Below are 20080 nucleotides of genomic sequence, written 5' to 3'. Positions count from 1 at the left end.
AGCGTGTGAGCCAAATCTTAGTTGACCTTTATAATTTAATGTTTCATATTTCTTTGAATACACAACCATAATTGTAAGTTTATTACGAAGTTTAATTGAAACTATCAATATCAATAAATACATATATAAATCTAAAAAATAAACACTGGTTTTATTGACGAAATTTACTTGTATAATAATAATAATATTTTGGTGCTGCGTCGTGATCTTGTGACACAAATGGAGGGACCTACAGTCTTACGACGCCTCCGAACAGCAAATAGACTTTATGAGATGCCTTTTTTAAGGCAGAAATCCATTCGGAGGTGTTAAAAAATGCATAAGTGCAGAATACGACCCGTTAAGCTAAAAAAAACTAAGAAGTGGGTGTGGTTCGTGCTTTTTTCTGATATTTGCGAGGCTAGGGAGGGGTGTATTACAACTTTTTTATCAACTTACAATTGTTTATAGTATCATAAGTTAAACTGTTGCCAGTCAGATGTACATATTTTGCGCCATAAATGAAATAATGACATCTTATTTGTGAAAATTCTAATTGTTCTTGGTTAATGATAGACTCTCCCAGGTAGAGAATGTTTTTCCCAGCATTGACGTCGTGATTCCAGCAAGTACGGCAGTTTGGACAAAACTGGTACCTGTGTGGCGATTTGGACGTCAGGCTTACGTTGTAACATTTTGCGCAAAGTTTGGTTGTTCTGAATTCGTTAACCATTAGAATGTCTGCTGTTCGTTGTCTTAAAGCTGCGATTAGTAGGCGATTAGGTACTCGCCTATATACGCGCATTGGTGAGTTTGGTGCAGATTAAAGTTTTCTCTTCTTTGTTTGGTACCAGTTGTTGCGCAACTTGGTTGCAGGCTTTTTGTCGGCAAATGTATTTCTTCAGCTTCAGCCGAGCCACCTTTCTTTGCGAGGCTATTTTTTGTTTTTGCTCCAGTATTTCAAGTTCAAATTTACAATATTCTTTAAAATTTGACGAATTCGCAGACAATTCTGAATTTGTGGTGAAATCTTTCGTATATTTATTTAGTTTTATTTTGCGAGAATAGAAACCAGAAAGGTGTTGATAGTACGAATTTTTAATTTTCACAGGAACATTGTTCTGGATGCCAGCTAAAATTAGCCGACACCCAGGATCTAGGCCAATTTTATTTTCATATTTTGTTGCACGTATTTTTATTAACAGCCGTATTCTAACAAAGTCACAAACTTTAGCTCATTACTGCTGTGATTTCTACCGCGCCTCAAAGCTTGCCGCTCAAAAAATATGACGCTTCAATTCAATTTTTTAAATTTTTGTGTATTTTTCTAGCACTCAAAATCGAATTTTTTGTGACACATTTCTCGGCGCACTGGAAATCACAACAGTGATGAGCTAAGTTTTGTGACTCTGTTAGAATAGTGGGGTATATCTCCTGTACGATCCGTTTCTTTTTCTTTAAGTTTTCTCTTTTTCACTAGCTTAGTTTCGTTTTGTATTTTTATTTGCTTTTCCATACAAAATGAAATGGAGATGCCATCAGTTTGTAAGGATGAAAACGTTTTAGTGCACGTTGAAGGAATTTTAAAATACTTTCCAAATTCACTTTTATCGAAGGAAGAAAATGGTCCTTTGAATAATTTTAATCGACACAATAGTTGATGGAACGCAAATCGATCGTATCTGACGTGATGTAAACCGTGTTTTAGTTGTGGTATCAATGAAAAATTTTGTATTTCTTTGATTTCATTATACCGTTGCAGGTTATAAAATAATTCTATGGACGACCAAAATAGTTTGACATTCTCTATTTCGTGTAGCTTTTTCCCGTTCCATTTTAAATCGGTACGCATACGTTCAAGTACCGCTTCATCTGGGCTATTTTTGGAATTTTTATCGAATAGGTAGCTCAGTGTATTATATACCTTTTTTTGTCTTCTTCAAATTTGAAATATTTTCTGAGCCGAGTACAACCGTGCATCCAAATATTGTTGTGGAATATTGTTAGAAATTTATTCGCGTTTTCCACAAATAAATTCGGCCGATACGAACTATCGTACAATTTGAGGTTTTTGCGCAGCATATTATACTCCTGGTCTATTGTATATTTTGGTTTTTTCTTTACCATTAGATGGTAATAACAGTCCAGAAAATTTATGGGTTCAAAGTTTTGTTGTTCCCAACGTTTCATCAAGGTAAAGTGAATGTATCTTGATAGCTCGATGAATAGAGACGACATCTCCTCCACATCCTTTTGTATTTGATCATATACATGGAAATTTTTACATGATAATCGTAGAGCTTTTTTTACTACGGTACAGGTTGTTTTATTACTTTCTTTTTCGTCAAGTGGCCTTTTCCGACTCATGGCCACAATTTCTCAATTTCTGTTGCTTTACTTTATCGTGGTTTTCACGAACGCTGTTTCGAACCAAGAATAAACAATTTTAAGTTAATTTATTAGCAATGACGGTCGCATGACGGGACAATTTTCTCAAAATCGGCACTGTCCCGCCAAAATCGGTACGAATGGCCACTGTACACATAACGCCAAAGTACAATAGGGGTATTCTCCAAATCTTGCAAAGCCATTGCACGTAGCACGGATTGCATGGATTGCATAACTTGCATACACACAACAATAAAATACATGGGAAACAACATTTCCTATCGCTGCAAAATATGCAACGTCGAAACCCATGTATATATTTTGCAAAATAGCATAGCAAGATAAATACGACCCTGTGCTAGTTGTTTTGTTGTTGGAATTGCTACATATTTCTCTCATTGCTCTCATCTCGCTCACTTAATTTTTTTTTTGTTGTCTCTTGTTATTGTATTTGATACATATCTTCGCTGCTTGCAACCCAAGTATGCTGCCACCTTTCAATGGGGTGCTCTCGTACTCTTCGAAATTTGGAATAGTATTTTTGCATTTCGTGCAATCCGTGCAACGTGCAAGACTTCGAGAATACCCCTAATATGTTTTAGTGCTGTTGCAAAAATTGTAAACGAAGTTTTCTAATTACTTGACTTAGGGCCATTTTCTCAAATAGGTTTTACATCTGCACTTCAAACACAAATTTTGTTCTGAGAAAAAGATCTTTCAGTTTTGCTTTATTTTTTTACCTCATTTTGGTCCAGTATATATATACATACATAGCAGAGCTGTAAAACTGTGAAATCATTTGAAATTAAAAATCATCAATTTTATATTATTATGTTTTCATTGAATTCTCCCTTATTGAATAATGCGGCTTATTGTTTTCCAATTCTACATTCACTCAAAGTAGATACGATTGCACACATTTCCATATTCAAAGAAAGATTGAAAAAATTGAATGACGAACGATTCACTTTTAACACTTAATAAGCACTCAGATGAATGCAGCTTTTGCTATGTGTGCACACATCCACTCAGTACCAATCAGTTGATATAAATATTTTGAACACACAAAACCCACTGAAAAATACGCCAGGTTGCATTTTATTAAAAAGACTGCAAAATTTCAACACGAAAAATAGTTAATAGAGCGTTATTATCAGTTTTTTTCACTTAAATTTGTACAAGGATTTATAAGAATAAAAAATATTAATTGGAGAAATATTTTTTAGTGAACGTGTCGTTAGAATGTCATTATGAAAAATATAAATTATTAATGATTTTAACATCTCTGTTTAGAAAATTGTCAGCTTTCCAAATAAGTGTTACCAATATACCATTAATAATGCATAATGCATAAATTAGTACATACATATATAAGTTAATATAAACTAACAAATTTAAGAGCTTCTGGTTCTAACTTTAGACATACATATACATTTCATTATTTAATTATAAAAATTTTTGATACAAATTTCTTCGTACTTTTTTTCGTCGCTATTGGGCCAAGCAGTTAATGAAGATTCGAAAATCGAATTTGTTGGTTTGTGGAGGTTTTTTCATTTACAATAAGCCACAAATTATCAACATTTCCAACAAAAAAATATTTAACAAAATTCGTTGGTCTCTATTTTCATTAACATCCTTTTCCGAAAGTGCAATATTTAAGAATTTATACCCATTTCATTGAGCACGCTTTTTAACCTAAGTTTTGGTTTGTTTGTTAACATCAAAACTACAAATTGCAAATCCTAATAAATAAATTATTTCTAAAATAGGTTACAGCAGACAATATTTAATCATTTTTTATTAATGTACCGACACCTGATTGGAAGATCGACCTATCTCGGCAGCCAGTTCGAAAACTCCCTATCTCAAAAAACTGTTCTAGAACACCCTATTCCAGAATTTTGTTGAAGAACGCCCTATCTCAGAATGCGGTTCAAAAATGCCCTATCTCGGCATATTTTCAATATATTTTCATTTGAGATAGGGCGTTCTTCAACCAAATTCTGAAGTAAGACTTTCATAAAAAGTTTTCTGAGTTAGGGCGTTTTTGAATTGGCTGCCGAGATAGGTCGATCTTCCAATCAGGTGTCGGTATATTAATAAAAAATGATTAAATATTGTCTGCTGTAACCTATTTTAGAAATAATTTATTTATTAGGATTTGCAATTTGAAAAAATCAGTTCCTTCCAATTTTGGGAATCAAACGGGACCACACACAAGCAAAAATCGTTTTCTACAATCTTTATTAACCTGAAGGGCTATACAACAAACAACCGCTATACGAACAAAGTTATAATACCCATGTGCACAAATGCGCTCGGGTGTAATTATTTCTTAAAAAGTTATTCTAAATGTATGTTTTGAGCAAATTGATTTCAAAAGTTAGAAATATGTCCCATTTTTCACTAATGTATAATAATAAACATGTGAGTTTTTTAGCAATTTGTTTTCTGCAATTAAGAAAATATTGAATTTTTTGAATTTTTCGAAATGACCGTTTTATGGGAGGGACCAGGTTATTGTTTAATTTTTGTATTTTCAAAACGCTTCTGCCCTGCATAAAGGGAAACCCGCGTACCGAATTTTCTTCCGATATCTCAACTTTTCCTAGAGTTATCGTGTACACAAACAAACGGACAGAGAGACAGACGGAGATGGACTAATCAACTTCTCTTTTTATTCTGGGCATTTACGGTATATACATACATACGTACATAAATGTAGTATATATCTATCTCAATTTTGGTTGTTCCAAATATCCGTTACGTGAGAAAAGTTATAGTACCCTACTGCAGAAGTGCGTAGTAAATATGTTTAAATAGTACACCTTTTAATTAATAATTAATAAAAAAAATTTTACAATGTAACTCCTCAACCCCTCTTTAAAGAAAACAAGAACCCTTATAAAATTTCGTTTTGAAAGTTTTCAAATTTGAGAACTGAAGAAAAAAATTAATCGAAAAAAAATCATATAAATTAAATTTATATATACATATATTCTGCGAAAAAATGTCTACAATCAATTTTTAAACTCTTTTCGCAATTGGTGTACTCTTGTAACCGGTAAATTTTGTTACCATCTCATAAGCTGGTAACAAAATATTGCCCCGCCCCGTGAAATATGCAATGCCAGAATTTCCACAAGTCTTCATGGCTGAATTGCTGAATATATAGCTTTACCAACGTTCCTAGAATCGCGGTGACATGAACAGGTAACATTTTTTGGTAATAAAATTTTCCGGTTACAAAATCTTCGGTTACGTGCAGAATAGACCTTTTATAGTTCTAAAAGTCTATAATACGAAGGGGCAGATGCCGGTAATGAAATTCTTAAGTTTTTTCAAGCAAGAGTTTTAAAAATTCAATTCTATTGACACTGTTTTATATTTCTATATACAGTTCACTAGTTTCGAATCTAATATATGTAAATGTATGTATCAAGATGTGTCTTTTGTGCTCGACGGTTGCGATGTTTGTTTGGACTGATTTCGCACCAGTCATTAGCCATGGGTTAATGTCAGAAAACGTCTATACATACGCGTTGAAATACATACATACGTATACATATATGTTTTTTTTTTTCAATTCCAGATATGTTTAAATTTTAAAGTATAAAATATATCAACCCTGGGAAAAAAGTATTAGTACTGAATGGTAAAAACGTGTGCATTCATTTTAAATATACAATCATGTGTGTGTGGGAATGCTTCTGTTACATTCACATTCCATACTGAATGTCAATCTACCATTCAAAAACACAACACAGTTTATTTGTTTCCAAGCATTTCAAGCCACTCAGGAATGAGGCTTTTTTTATACAAACAAACAATCAAAATTTTGAAAAGAATGTCGAGTGAATGCAGATCCTATTGATTCAATCATTTTACAGCTCTGATACATAGTAATTTATAATAATAATAATAATAATAATAATAATAATAACAGCATAAAATAGCAGGTTTGGTGGCTGGCGAGGCCTAGTCTTCAGTCTACTTTTGTGTGCGGCGGGCGGAAAGACCTAGTTTCCGCTCCGCGCTGCGGACAGGCTGTTGATCAAGGTCGGTAAGGCCGAGTTTCCGAACCATGTTCCCGAAGACATTACTTTGTATGTGTGGCAGGCGGAAAGCTAGGGTTTCCGCTCCGCGCTATGAACAAGCTGTTGAACATGGTTGGAAAGAACGAGTTTCCGATCCATGTTCCCGAAATCATTACTTTGAATGTGTGGCAGGCGGAAAGCTCTAGTTTCCGCTCCGTGCTGTGGACAAGCTGTTGATCATGGTCGGTGGCAATTCTCAAAAATATTTCCACCAGTTACCTTTCTCAAACCTCTTTAATTTAATATCTTTGTTGCAATTAAGAATAAAAAATTATAGTTTAATTTATTAGATTAAAAAGTGACTGGTTGGCAGTACATACATAAATTTCAGATGGGTTCTACTATACTAACTACTATGCTTACCTAAATCCTTAAATTCTAAATTCGCAGCGGAAAGGCTTATTCTGCTTCGCTGTTGTCACGCGAGTTAATCTGCAGGGAATTAAGAATAAAAAAAATTGTTAATATATTACCAATGAGTTAAGTAAATTTTTCTTACCTACGCTAGATATATTCTTATGGCCTTATTCATAAAAAATAAAGTAGGTTTAAAGAGCTTTATAAAATGACGTTTTCATACATTTTTCAGTTTATAAACCTTTTTTAAAGCTACTTTATTTTTTATGAATAAGCCCATTAAATTTTAAATTTGCGGCGGAAAGGCTTACTATTTCTGCTGCGGCACTGTCTCGCTGTTATCACGCGAGTTAATCTGCAAGGAATTAAGACACTACATAAATTTCCACTTCTGTATTTAAATATAACTCTTAAATTTAAAATTCGCGGCTGAAATACGCCAAAATAGTGCCGAAAATCAATCGATTGTGCTTAAGGTGCCGGCTGCTTTCGATTGTACATAAATTTCCATTTCTTATTTTTCTTAGCCAACATTTGATCGGAACATTTCCGATAATCGAAATGCAGAACATCAAATTTCCGATAGAATTCCGATTCGAAGTGGATCGAAATGTAGAACAAGGCGGAATCGGAAATAATTTCCGATTGTCGGAATGCAGAACACCAACAATCGGAAACAAATCCGATTCCGATTCGAATCGGATTGCAGAACAGGGCTGATGAGTCGGAAGTGAAAATATTCTGGTTTTCTTTAATTTTGATTATTATTATAGTAAACTTGAATTATTGTTCGCTTCCATTTCGGTGAAGCGTGCAAATTATTTATTAAAGAAATATCGAATAACCAACAGCAAATTTTATTTACTTTTGAAAGCGAGTTACTAATAATAACTCATATTATAGATAAAGCACTCACTCACTAGATAAAGCACTCAAATTTCAAAATCAAGTAAATTTATCAATTATTATTATTTAATTGTTTATCTACATAAATTTCCACTTCTTATTTTGCTTGCAAACATTTGAACTATGAATCGCAAATTAGGCTAATGGTCTGAAAGAAAAAACCAAAATATACAATAGACCAAGAGTATAATACGCTGCGAAAAAACCTCAAACTGTACGATAGTTCGTACCGGTCGTATTTTTTTGTGGAAAACGAGAATAAATTTCTGGCTGCGAATCTTGATTTTTGATTTGATTTGGAATTTTGATGCAATCCTGAGTTAATTGGTAATCCTGACACTAACCCTGATTTATTATATAATGACAGAATTTTGATGTAATCCTGAGTTAATTGGTAATCCTCGATACATAATACACTGAGCTACCTTTCTGATGAAACGTTGGCTGGCATCCAGAACAATGTTCCTGTGAAAATCAAAAATTCATACTATCAACACCTTTCTGGTTTCTATTCTCGCAAACTAAAACTACATAAATATACCAAAGATTTCACCACAAAATCAGAATTGTCTGCGAATTAGTCAAATTATAAAGAATACTGTAAATTTGAACTTGAAATACTGGAGCAAAACCCAAAAATTTTCTCGTAAAGAAAGGCGGCTCGGCTGAAGCTGAAGAAATACATTTGCCGACAAAAAGCCTGCAACCACATTGCGAAACAACTGGTACCAAACAAAGAAGAGAAAACGTTAATCTGCATCGGATCAACAGATTGTTGCGAACTCGCCAATACGACGGAATTTTGATGCAATCCCGAGTTAATTGGTAATCCTGACAATAAACCTGACTACATCGATAGGATTTGTGAATAAATAATTGAAAGTTTTGACAAAACTACATATGCCAGGATACCGGTATAGGCATGACACGGGAAGAGCTTATACACAATTTGGGTATGATAGCCCGAAGTGACTCCAAAAAGTTTCTACAGCAAGTGAAAGAAAAAGGTGTTGGTATTCATTGAATATTATTGGGCAATTCGGTGTTGGATTCTATTCTGCTTGTATGGTTGCTGACAAAGTAGAAGAATTTACGCGCTCTTCGAAGGTTAATTCACAGGGATTGAGGTGGGCATCTGATGGATCTGGTTCATATGAAATTCAAGAGGCGGATGGCGTGGCCCATGGTACCAAAATTGTAATTCACCTAAAACCTGAATGCAGGGAATACGCAGATGAGGACCGCATTAGAGGTTGGCATTTTTATTTCTACAGAACAGCGCTTTAATCAAGTAAGTGACAAAACCCACAGCTCTCACACACAAACCCACAGCATCATGGAAATATTGTAGAAATAAACTCCAAATTTTATAGTTTTATTTCAGTTTGTTACTTATTGTCACCTCCCTTGTTAATTTTTTCTCACATTAAGCGGTTATTTGTTTTAGATTTAGGTCCCTATTGGGAGTGTCGACTTTTGTCGAAATTTGTCGATCGAGTCGTTCATCTTTTATTTTGCTATTGTGTAACTTGATCGATAAAAATTTCTACTATTGTGAATGGTTGACAGAATTGTAAACAGGTGTTTGTTTGTTTACATTTGTTTCTTAAGTGTTTTATTTACATCATATTTAAAATAATTGCTTTTATTATAAAATTTAAAAAAAATGGACACAGTTGAAATATGGTTTAGTGATGAGGAAGATGATGGAGAAGCTAATAGATTAGTAAAGTTGGCTAAAGCAAGGAGAGAATTGCGAGATTCATCGGATCCCTTGGAATTGGAAGCTGAAGTGTATGTACATATGTGAGTTTTATAAATAGAAGTTGCGTTCCCGATGCTTCACGGGCTTTACATGATTTGCACGAAAAGCTGTTTTCCTCATTAATAAACTTTATGAAAGTTTAAGAAATACGGTACGGTATATTTGTACAATGATGTTGGGTATTTGTTTCCAAACGCGTGACCCGAGTTTAAAAACTTTAACATACAAATGTAGTCAAAGAATTCAACTTTAATTTAAAATAAAGATTTCAAATTTCCGAGCACTAGTCAATTAATAAATTATGCAGTTTTTTGTAAACTTTTGATGTTGGTTCTTCGTAAAAAGACTGTGGATTGCGTAGCCCGAGTTATATGCACAAGAAATATTGTATATGTATCTTTCCCAATAGAATCAGAGCTTCCTCCCCTATGTCCTCACTCTCCTGTATCATCACGACCAACCGCGCAAGTTGCCTTTTGTTGATTATAATTTTTGATCTGTAATTCACACACATGCATACATATGTATATTTCACAATTTTTTACAACTTCCAGTTCAATTGACTTACTTTTTATACATTATAGTACCACTTTCTCATGTAAATTTTATAAACGCAAACTCCAACGACTAAAAAACAGCAATAGAAGGATGAGCTATTAAAAAGTATTCACAGTCGCAAATTGAGCAATTATAGGGAATTTACATGAGGCGATTTTTCAGGCGATTTTTAGTTGAATGCAACAATCGCCTGGTGTAAACGGCCTTTCAACTAATCGCTTTCAATGAAGTTGGGCGGCTGCCTACTTTCGTTTAACTTTTGGTTCAACTAATCACCTGTGAAAGTTAAAGCATGTAGATTCCCTGTAAAAGCGACTCTCGCAATAGCATCGATAATCGATAATCGCTTAATAGTCGTTTATCTACTGCCAGTCGACATTCGTTCGTTTTTGTTCCTTTTATATAACTTACTTGTTGGTTAGTTAATAGTAATAGTTAATATAGGTCTTTACTAAAATAGAAATTGATGACATTATAGATTGTTTTTTAAAACATGCATAATTGCAAAATATTGCAGTTAATACACATTACATTTCGGACAATGCGATTCATTATTATTTTGTGCTAAATAAAGAATACGCAATCAAGGTAGTGCATAACAAAGACAGTATAAGAAAATAATGTCATCAGTAGATAAAGCAAAGGACAGGAAAGATGCGAAAGTGGACTCTGGGCTTCAACGCCCGTATTGGGAGGTCAGCAGCTGAATGCTGAAAAGGAGAAAGAAGCGTTTACAATAGGGCTGCCAGACGTCCCGGTTTTCCCGGACATGTCCCGGTTTTAGACTATTTGTCCCGGTGTCCCGGTCCAACCTTAAAATGTCCCGTGTTTCGTTTTAGAGTCCCGGTTTTTGATTTGCTTGCACAAATTTTAATAAAAGTTCAAAAATCACTATACTAAGGGAAAAACGCGTTGTAACGCCCTATCCCAACTTATTTTCAATGTATTTTCCTTTGAGATAGGGCGTTTTTGAACCGAATTCTGAGATAGGGCGTTATTCAACCAAATTCTGAGGTAGGGTATTTTTCAATAATATTCTGAATTAGGGCGTTTTTCAATCAAATTCTGAAGTAGGGCGTTCTTTGAGATAGGGCGTTTTCGAACTGGCTGCCGAGATAGGTCGATATTCCACTCAGCTATCGATATGTACCTAAATACGTTCAAAATGACGTGCACAGAGTTTTACAATTATATTAAGGAAAAGACAGAAGTTTTGAAACAAGTTTACAGCAACGAAAAATATGACTGATATTTTAATGTTATCTTGTACTTATATCTTTTTCTTTCATGAAACCTAGAGTACTTATAAGTACAACGCCGTACTAAATTATTGGCTCGGAGGCTCTTTAATCAGATCTTATAGACAAATTTTTAAAATGTAGCTTTTGAGCCAATTAATAAAGTGCAAGTCTGAAGTTGCCAGCAAATTTCGTTGATTTTTAGTAGGGATGTGCCGGGTATCCGGTAGATATCCGGAATCCGGCCTATCCGGCCGTTTTTTGGTTATCCGGTTATCCGGCCGGATACTGGCTAATATCCGGCCGGATTCCGGATATCGATTATAGAAGATTCAATTTAGAAATTTAACCCAGATTTTTTAGTTTTGTAATCCAATTTAATAGTATCTAATTAGTAATCAATGTTAACAATTTGTATATTTTTCATTATGAAAAGAAGAATTTCCGCATTATCGGGCAACAACCTATTTCGATTTTCAACATAAATGTTACTCGATGCTCTAAATACTCTTTCCGAGTTCACTGAGGAAGGTGGCGCGCAGAGATACTTCATTGCCAGTGTAAACAAATTTGGAAATTCTTTGCGGTATACTTCCACCAAGTTAAGGGATCTTCTTGTCTGGATATAAGAGGTAGCTGCAAATATTTCTCTATTTCTAGTTCATAAATCGCTGCCTTTTTTCTTGTAAGTTCGCTGCCTTGTCTACCAATCGTTTGGCTATCCATATCACTAGAAACACTAGAATCAGCATCAGAGCCGTTGGCGATTATCTCAAAGCATTGCCAAATATCCTCGTGAGCTCGATCTTCGATGGAAGCTTTCACTATAGTTTGACATTTTTCATATGATTCAACTGGTTTCTCCATGCTAACTGATTTATAATTTCGAATTAGTTCATCAACAACCCAGTTTTTAACTTTATTGGCGTCAGAAAAAACCCGAGTTTTGAAACGTGGGTCACAAAATGTTGCAATAGTAAAGGGTTTAGTGAAATTTTGTATGTACTATATGTGTGACGTGTATTGAGTTTCTAACAGCTCAACCTAATATTACCGGCGTGAGTCCTTCTACGCACGCACGCAAGTTTTTCACATTTGATTAACCGAAATCAATTTGCGTGCGTAATTTCTCAGAGTTGCATTTCTGTCAAATATACAGAAGTTGAGCAAAATTTGGTCATAAATGCAGAATAGCTCCGATTCTCAAATTAAAACAAGTAAGAAAGTCTAAGTTCGGGCGGAGCCGAACATTAAATACCCGGCGCAATTATTAAATATATGTTTTCCACCTTTCCGAAAGCTACCGCTACACGATAAGCCGGGGTGTATAAATTTTAAGTAAATTAGCGTCCTTAAATTTCGAAATATTGCAGGTTCAAGCATTTCTGAAATATACCGTTATATGAAAAGCGGTCGTAATTTTAGTCCGATTTCAATAATTTTCAACGCTTTGCTTTTATGTGGCAAGCACAATAACCATACCGAGTTTGGTTCAAATTGCTAGAACGGTTAGCGAGATACATATATGTGATCATAAGTGGGCGGTGCCACGCCCATTTTCCAAAATTGTATCATAAACGTATTTCTTGGTAAAAAATTGTTGCAACCATCAATTTTGAATAAATTAGCTTTAATATTTACTGATTTATCGAGGATTTCGTATTTTTCTAAATTACCGTTATATGGGATGTGGGCGTGGTTATTGTCCGATTTTAAAAATTTTCGGCGATGTGGTATGCTGTAGCAGGGCCAACAACTGTGCCAAGTTTGGAAGAAATTGGTGCAGCGGTTACCAAGATATACACATGTAACCATAAGTAGGCGTGGCTACGCCCATTTGCCAAAATTTTTTAATATTCTTATTTTTCGTCTAAAACTCATTGTAAATATCAATTTTGAGTGAATTATCTTCAGTAGTTACTAAAATATCGCACTTTTCGTATTTCTGAAAATTACCGTTATATGGGAGGTAGGCGTGGTTATTGTCCGATTTCGCCCATTTTCAATACCATCCGTCCTATGCCCAAAAGAAGTCCACGTACCAAGTTTCGTTACGATATCTCAATTTTTACTCGACTTATCGTGTGCACAGACGGACAGACGGACGGACGGACGGACGGACAGACAGTCACCGCTTAATCGATTTCTCTTTTCATTCTGATCATTTATGTATACATTTGTCTATATCTATCTCGATTCGTTTTGCCTGTTACAAACAACCGTTATGTGAACAAAGTTATAATACCCTTGTGCACAAGTGCGCTCGGGTATAAAAAAAAAAAAACATACGGGGATCGATAGAGATAATTGCGGTGAGTATAACGGTATATTTATTTTTTTGCGGTAACAACAATTACAAAAGTTATTAAGGGTCAAAGTTCAAATTAAACAATTTTTTACACAACAATTTAAATAAAAACACATAGTTGAACAAGGAAAAAGTATACGACTTAGTATTAGTATTAACAAATGAATACAAGGGTTTCTTAAGCTTCTCTTCAACTTCATCCAAAACGAAAAACTGAAATTTGATGGGTTTTTTGAAGTGTGTAAGTTAAACCATCTAATTACACAGAAGACAGTTTGATCAAACAATGTGACCATGTAAGGTCCATATAAGGCATCAACACACATGTGCGATTCTGACGGTGCGAATCTGAAAAAATTACAACAATGCCGCAACTATTTATTGGAACATTCATAGCTCTTCATTTCGTCGTGCCGAAATTGCAGACCTACGCGTTCGGAAACGAAAAAGGTTAATAGGCGGGTTCTGTATAATTTAAACAAAAATTAACGTAAGAAAATAAAACATCTTGATTGTTCAAAAGCAAAGAATTTGATGAAGATTGTTTTTTGTTTGTTTATAAGATGCTATTTTTCACTGCGATAGCATCGCACAGATGTGTGCGTAATTGTGTTTTCGAAGTGGTAAATTCTGTAGCATCAAAAACGGTGCGGAGGTCGAGGTGAACTCGAGCCGGCAAAAAACAATATTGTGAAATTTATTAAGGGCAGCAGTCTACCGGATATCCGATCGGATATCCGATTCCGGTTGTTATTTTTTACAGGATATCCGGAATCCGGTTATCCGGCAAAATCTATATCCGGCACATCCCTAATTTTTAGTATTTATTTTTTTGCTGACAGTGTCTTCCATATAAAAAGAATTATCAAACATAGTTTGTATGGAAGAAACTCAGTAAAAACAATACCAAAAATCAACTAAAATTTAATGGGCTGCAAAACTTCATTTTAAACATTTTTATAAAAAGTCTGATTAGAATGTTGCAAATTTGTATGCAAATTTATTGAATTTTCCCGAGTTTAGCACAAAGTTTAACAATTTTAATGTTTTTTCATATATTTAGTATAAACTGTATTTTTATAAAGAATAAAAAAGGTTCATGCATTGTAAAAAATTCTCTGTGCTTTAGTTGTGATAAGTTGTTTTGTTTTGTTGGCGTACGTTGTAATGACCTCATGATCTCATGTTTTTATGTTTTTGTTTTTGTCTGTCGAAATAAAATCTCCCCACATCCTTTCGCACGTCGAAATGAAATAGAAGGGAGCGAGAGGCCCTCCCTAAATTGTCCCGGTTTGGCAACAGAGATATCTGGCAGCCCTAGTTTACAACCAAACGTTTATAGTAGAGTCCGACCGATTAATCGGCATCAGCATCGGCTAGTATCGGCACAAAATTAAGCATCGGCATCGGCCTTTTTTCGCCGATTCTTTGGATTTTCTTTTCATATGTTCAGTTGAAGCGACAGACAACTGCCACCCTGCAAAAATCGTTGGACCATGTAGTCCATTTGTGGTATATTGGAGTACTTACAAAAGTGTTCCTCTGTCATGCTGTAGAGGACCAACTCGTGACTCTGCGCCAGCTTATTGTTTGTTACCCGATAACTGCTCGTGTTTTAACGAAATGTGATTGAAGTTGAGCATTTGAAAGCACATTTGCATGTCTGGCTGTAGCTGAACGTGTAGAGATGCTCGCTGTTAGTTGTGAGCTCCCAGCATGTTCGGGCTCAAATGCCGTCAGAGGCAACATGTAATTTTTAATTTTTGTCTTGGTTTTTATTAATTTCGAAAAAGCATATGAGAAGTGAAGAACAAAAGCGTGTACAAACGAAAAAATATAACAACAATGCCATTGTTAATATGTTGGAGTAGTTTTGTGCTACTCTGATGTAATGCAGGGATGGAGTATATGGTCCTGCCCTAGGACATCGCAATGTTAATTGGACCATATTTTTTATATGAATTGTGGTTAATTTTGAAGTATTCCTTGGTCCTTAGCGAGTACTCTTTACACGTATGCATGGAGTAGTCGCGATTTTTGCAGGGCAACATCAAAAAACATTTGCAGACAGCTCACAAAAATGGATTCTTTTTTTTTTGATGGTGTTTCACGTTTTTTCCATACAAAATTATGTTCGAATGTTCGACAATTTCCTTTTATATGGAGGACATTGGCAGCAAAAAAAAAATTGACAAAAATTAACGGGATCTTATAGCAACTTGAAACTTGCATGTCAATATACTAGAATTAAATAGTCTACAAAACTGCATACCAAAATTCTGATTAAAAGGTTTGAAATTTTGGTGAAAACAAGCAGAATTTTTTTTATTTTTTGTACAAATTTTAAAATCTGGATTTATGTATATGGTGTTTGTTGTATACCAGCTAGACTTTTACAAAAAAATAATAAACATGAAATAAACAAAAGACAAATGCCAAATGCCAAATCAGGTCAAAATATGTATGTGCATACATGCATACAAACCTAGCATATAATTTCTAACAGGCTAACCTAATATTCACGCACGCCGCCAATTTACTGTCAAAAATTTCTCATGCACATACAACTTGTATGGGACCAACCGAAATGGAACGGCGTGCGTATGAAGCTAAAGGCCCGTTTACATAGAACTTTGGCGTTGCGTTGGCGTTGGCGTCGCTTCAACAGCTGACTATGAATACATGAATTCAAATGCAGCCGTCCACATAGCCAAAATTCGACAACGCTCACGCCAACACAAAGCAAAAAGATGGCCAACTCTCAACTTTTCGCGTGCGTCGCTCGTCAGCTGTTGCGAATAAATAAAATTATGTGAAATATTTTTCCTTTTTAATCAAGTGCGGGCAAGAAATATCGTTTTTAATGCAATTATTGATATGAAATATTAATTTATCTGTCGTTAATATGTTAATTTAGTGGCCCAAGGATTCGCCGCCAAGCGTTCATTGTAGCAAGCATACTTTTAACGTGCGTTCTGTCAAACCAACGCCAACGCCAACGCAACGCCAAAGTTGTATGTAAACGGGCCTTAACTCAATTTCCAATTTTTGTTCTGCGTGACATTTTGATTTGACGTTTCGCTCAATGAAATCAAATGCAAACGCACGCAAGCCAATTTCGGGTGACGCAAAAAAACAAATTCGACGTCGTGCGTACCAAAACGCAAGCCGCGAATATTAGGTTAGCCTGTAATGCATTGAGTGCAAAAGAGTATATTTTAGTACAAAACAAAACAAAAAACGATTAATCGGCATCGGCATCGGTACCTGAAGAAAAATTGGAATCGGTCGGACTCTAGTTTATAGTACAGGTTTTATGGCAAAGTTTCTATACATCCTAGTATCGATAACAACTTCGTCGGTAGGTATCATATCAAAGACTCGAGGGTCGGACTCAGCGGAAAACGATCGCTTAAAATCGATCTCAAATATGTACTTGATATTGTAGGTGCTATGGGTCGTATTCAATTCATTTTATTATTAATAAAATGTATGTATGTATGTTTGTACGAGTACTTATGTACATATAGGCTAGATTTGTATAACATATAACACATAAATCTCATTGGGGGATATTGCTGAATACATCGTAGTCCGATTTTCCGTATAGTTTACGAAATGCTATCACTGGATTTGAATAGCTACCAAAGTAGCATATGTTTTGATCTTTACATGCTTTGTGCACTTTTTTTTGTAACTGAACTAAAAGATAAATTAAGCAGTAATACCGAATATCAAATGCAACGGGTTCGCCGACTTTACTTCAGTTCCAATCCAGCCCAAATGATCTAACACACAATTGTGAATTGTTAGTTGCCAACAGCTGATGCCTGCTAAAAAATTAAAACCTGTGTCGTGTCCATATTGAATTCCAAAAACAAATCAAAACAATTTTCTTACATTTTGTGCTAAATACAGAATACGCAATCAAGGTAGTGCATAACAAAGACAGCGTAAGAAAATAATGTCATCAGTAGATAAAGCAAAGGATAGTAAAGATGCGAAAGTGGACTCTGGGAATAGGGCTTCAACGCCCGTATTGGGAGGTCAGCAGCTGGATGCTGAAAAAGAGAAAGAAGCGTTTACAACCAAAGCAGCAGAAAACGGTTCTGGACGGGAACTAACTACTAAGGAGGCATATTTTGCTAGTCTCAACGAATGGGTTAGTCTTTAGCTCAGTTAGAACATATTGACTTATCATTAAATATGTATTTCTGAAATTTCCTCATTTGCCTTTCAGGTTAAACAAGCCAATATCTCACAGAATGCCATGGCCCTTTTTCCCTGGTATTTATTAAATAGCTACCCGCAATTATTCCAAACTCAGCAAGGCATGCCCTTTGGAGGCGTAATACCACCTGGCGGTGTTGCAACAAATTTGAATGCTGCCGATGCCAACGTTCTTGGTGGGCGCGGACGAGTTTTATTTCAGTACCGTATTCTGAGCGATCAGGTACAAGCTGAACTTATTCAGCGAACAGGCGGTTACGAGTATATTATTGCACCCTTCTGGAAACGTGTTGTTGCAGAAATAATCGATATGATGATATTGTTGGTGCTAAAAATTGTGGTGACATTTACGATAATGAATTTATTTGATATGGACTTGGGCTTTGACCTTGACAAAGAATCTCTGCGCAAGGCCATTGAAGATGATGACTACGCCGGATTTTTAACAGTATCCATGGATTTTCTAGCGTTTTCTTCCGATCTTCTGATGCTTGAGCTCCTAACAAAAATACTAGTTTGTTTTTATGAGGCCATATGGACAGCGGCTTACAATGGCGCTACACCAGGAAAAGCTGCTATGAAATTGCGTATTCAGTATGTTGAAGCGGTTTATCCATTACAACCGCCAGCGGACATGCAACCACCTCTGCCGCCATTAGCCAGACAATTTCAGGGCTTCCAAGCTCAACGTGTGCCAATTAGCGCACTTATATTTCCAGCTGAAGTGCCAACATTCCAGCGCGCTTTTTTGCGCGCGGTATGCAAAAATTTGATAATGACCCTATTTTTCCCAATGTGTTTTATTATGATTTTCTTTAAAAATAATCGTACGGCATATGACATAGTGACCAAAACGATAGTAGTGGAGGCGAATCCGAACCCCATACTTCGACGCCCACCCCTGCAGCAATGAAATGGCATCGAGTTTTTGGACTGCTTCAAACTAGATACCTTTAGAGGTTTTTGTATAGTATTTTTTCTCATCTATAGTGTTATCATTGCGTTTATTGTTTCTTCCTTCGCCTATTTATTCGACTTACGTAAATTTCTGAAATCTTGAGTAAATAAAACCTTTGTAGATATATGTAATTTGCATTGAGTTAACAAATGATGGCTTTATTAACTACAAAAAGAAAACTACCTCCTTCGAAGAAAATGTATGTATAAACATTTACTTTACATTTGCATTCTTCAGAGTTTGTGCAATAATATTTCCTTTGCCGGGCACATGAAGAGCTGCACCCTTATAGCATGCTATCAGCTGATCATTGGTTCTTAAATCTGGTGCGCAGGTTTCGAATATTTTTTTTTTTGGATTAAGTTGCGTATCAGGTTGGCGTGTGTAGCCCTCACAATGTACTAAATCCCCGGGAACTGCGCCCGCAGGTGGACTTAGTACTTCAACCTTGTCAGGTGTTGATGCACACATAACCATGGCTTCAGATGTTACTCCACGCATTTTTGCCGGTTTTAAATTACATAGTACAACCACTAAGCGGTTCTGCATTTCTTCTAAAGGCACAAACTTGACCAAGCCAGAGACAACTGTCCGTGGCTGCGGTTCTCCGCAGTCAATTTTTTCCAAATATAAACTATCCGCATCAGGATGACGACCCACTTCAATAATTTTACCAACGCGCATATCAAGTCGACCAACATCTACCGGAAGTTCAGAAGCGGCATTCGTATTGGCGTTATTTGCAATCTTTTCTTTTTTTGGTTTTTTTTTCCTTTGGCGGAGTTTGCTTTTGGTCCGCCTGTGGAGTTTCAACAGGTGCTGCCTTAGCAGTTTTTACAGACGGTTCAGTGTTCGGAGTAGCGTCGGCTGCCGTGCAAAGACCGCGAGTATTGGGCAATGGGATTTGTTTTTTACCGTGGCTTAGCTCTAGGGCTATGAGTTGCTGTTGGGCCGTCTCAACTTGGTGCATTAGCAAAGCGTTTTCTCGGCGTAATTGTTGTTTCTTTTGCGCCATTAATTCCACGCGCATCGCCACCAGCTACAAGTTTTTTGTTATATGATCAATAGTTAATTTATTTGTAAGCAGCGTTTTACCTCGGAAGCGATGGATCTTATGATTTCCTCATTCCGCTTATTGTTTGCTATAATCTCCTCCAGCGAAGGCATCTTCAATCTTTGGGTTGGATGGTGCAATGAAGGGGCCAGAATTCTACCTACTCCAAGAGCGAAAATGCGGTTTAATGACATTGCAAGTCTATTGTGAATTACAAACTTATGGAATTCATTATACAC

The 20080-nt window shown here is 35.7% G+C and overlaps 2 protein-coding genes and 1 long non-coding RNA gene across 3 annotated transcripts; 1 reads left to right on the top strand and 2 right to left on the bottom strand.

Moving 5' to 3' along the window:
* Positions 1 to 126: 126 nt before the first annotated feature.
* Positions 127 to 1969, bottom strand: LOC118752154. The gene is made up of 2 exons (XR_004994641.1): positions 1209 to 1969; positions 127 to 991 (listed from the first exon to the last, which is right to left on the bottom strand). It is a non-coding gene; the product is annotated as an uncharacterized LOC118752154 (long non-coding RNA).
* Positions 1970 to 17193: 15224 nt separating this feature from the next.
* LOC118752150 lies at positions 17194 to 18918 on the top strand. The gene is made up of 2 exons (XM_036487008.1): positions 17194 to 17761; positions 17840 to 18918. The coding sequence occupies exons 1-2, from the start codon at positions 17564 to 17566 to the stop codon at positions 18740 to 18742; spliced, it is 1101 nt and encodes a 366-aa protein (XP_036342901.1). The 5' UTR covers positions 17194 to 17563; the 3' UTR covers positions 18743 to 18918.
* Positions 18910 to 20061, bottom strand: LOC118752151 (aminoacyl tRNA synthase complex-interacting multifunctional protein 1-like). Its single transcript, XM_036487009.1, is given in 3 exon segments — positions 18910 to 19555; positions 19557 to 19826; positions 19883 to 20061. Coding segments are annotated over 3 exon segments (978 nt in total). The 5' UTR covers positions 20036 to 20061; the 3' UTR covers positions 18910 to 19000.
* Between the last annotated feature and the right edge of the window lie 19 nt (positions 20062 to 20080).

This window comes from Rhagoletis pomonella, unplaced genomic scaffold, assembly GCF_013731165.1.
Source record: "Rhagoletis pomonella isolate Grant_MI unplaced genomic scaffold, Rhpom_1.0 Rhpom_scaffold_01261, whole genome shotgun sequence".
Taxonomy (NCBI): Eukaryota; Metazoa; Arthropoda; class Insecta; order Diptera; family Tephritidae; genus Rhagoletis; species Rhagoletis pomonella.
The sequence above is the reverse complement of the archived record's forward strand: the minus strand, read 5'-3'. Positions and strand labels throughout refer to the sequence as shown.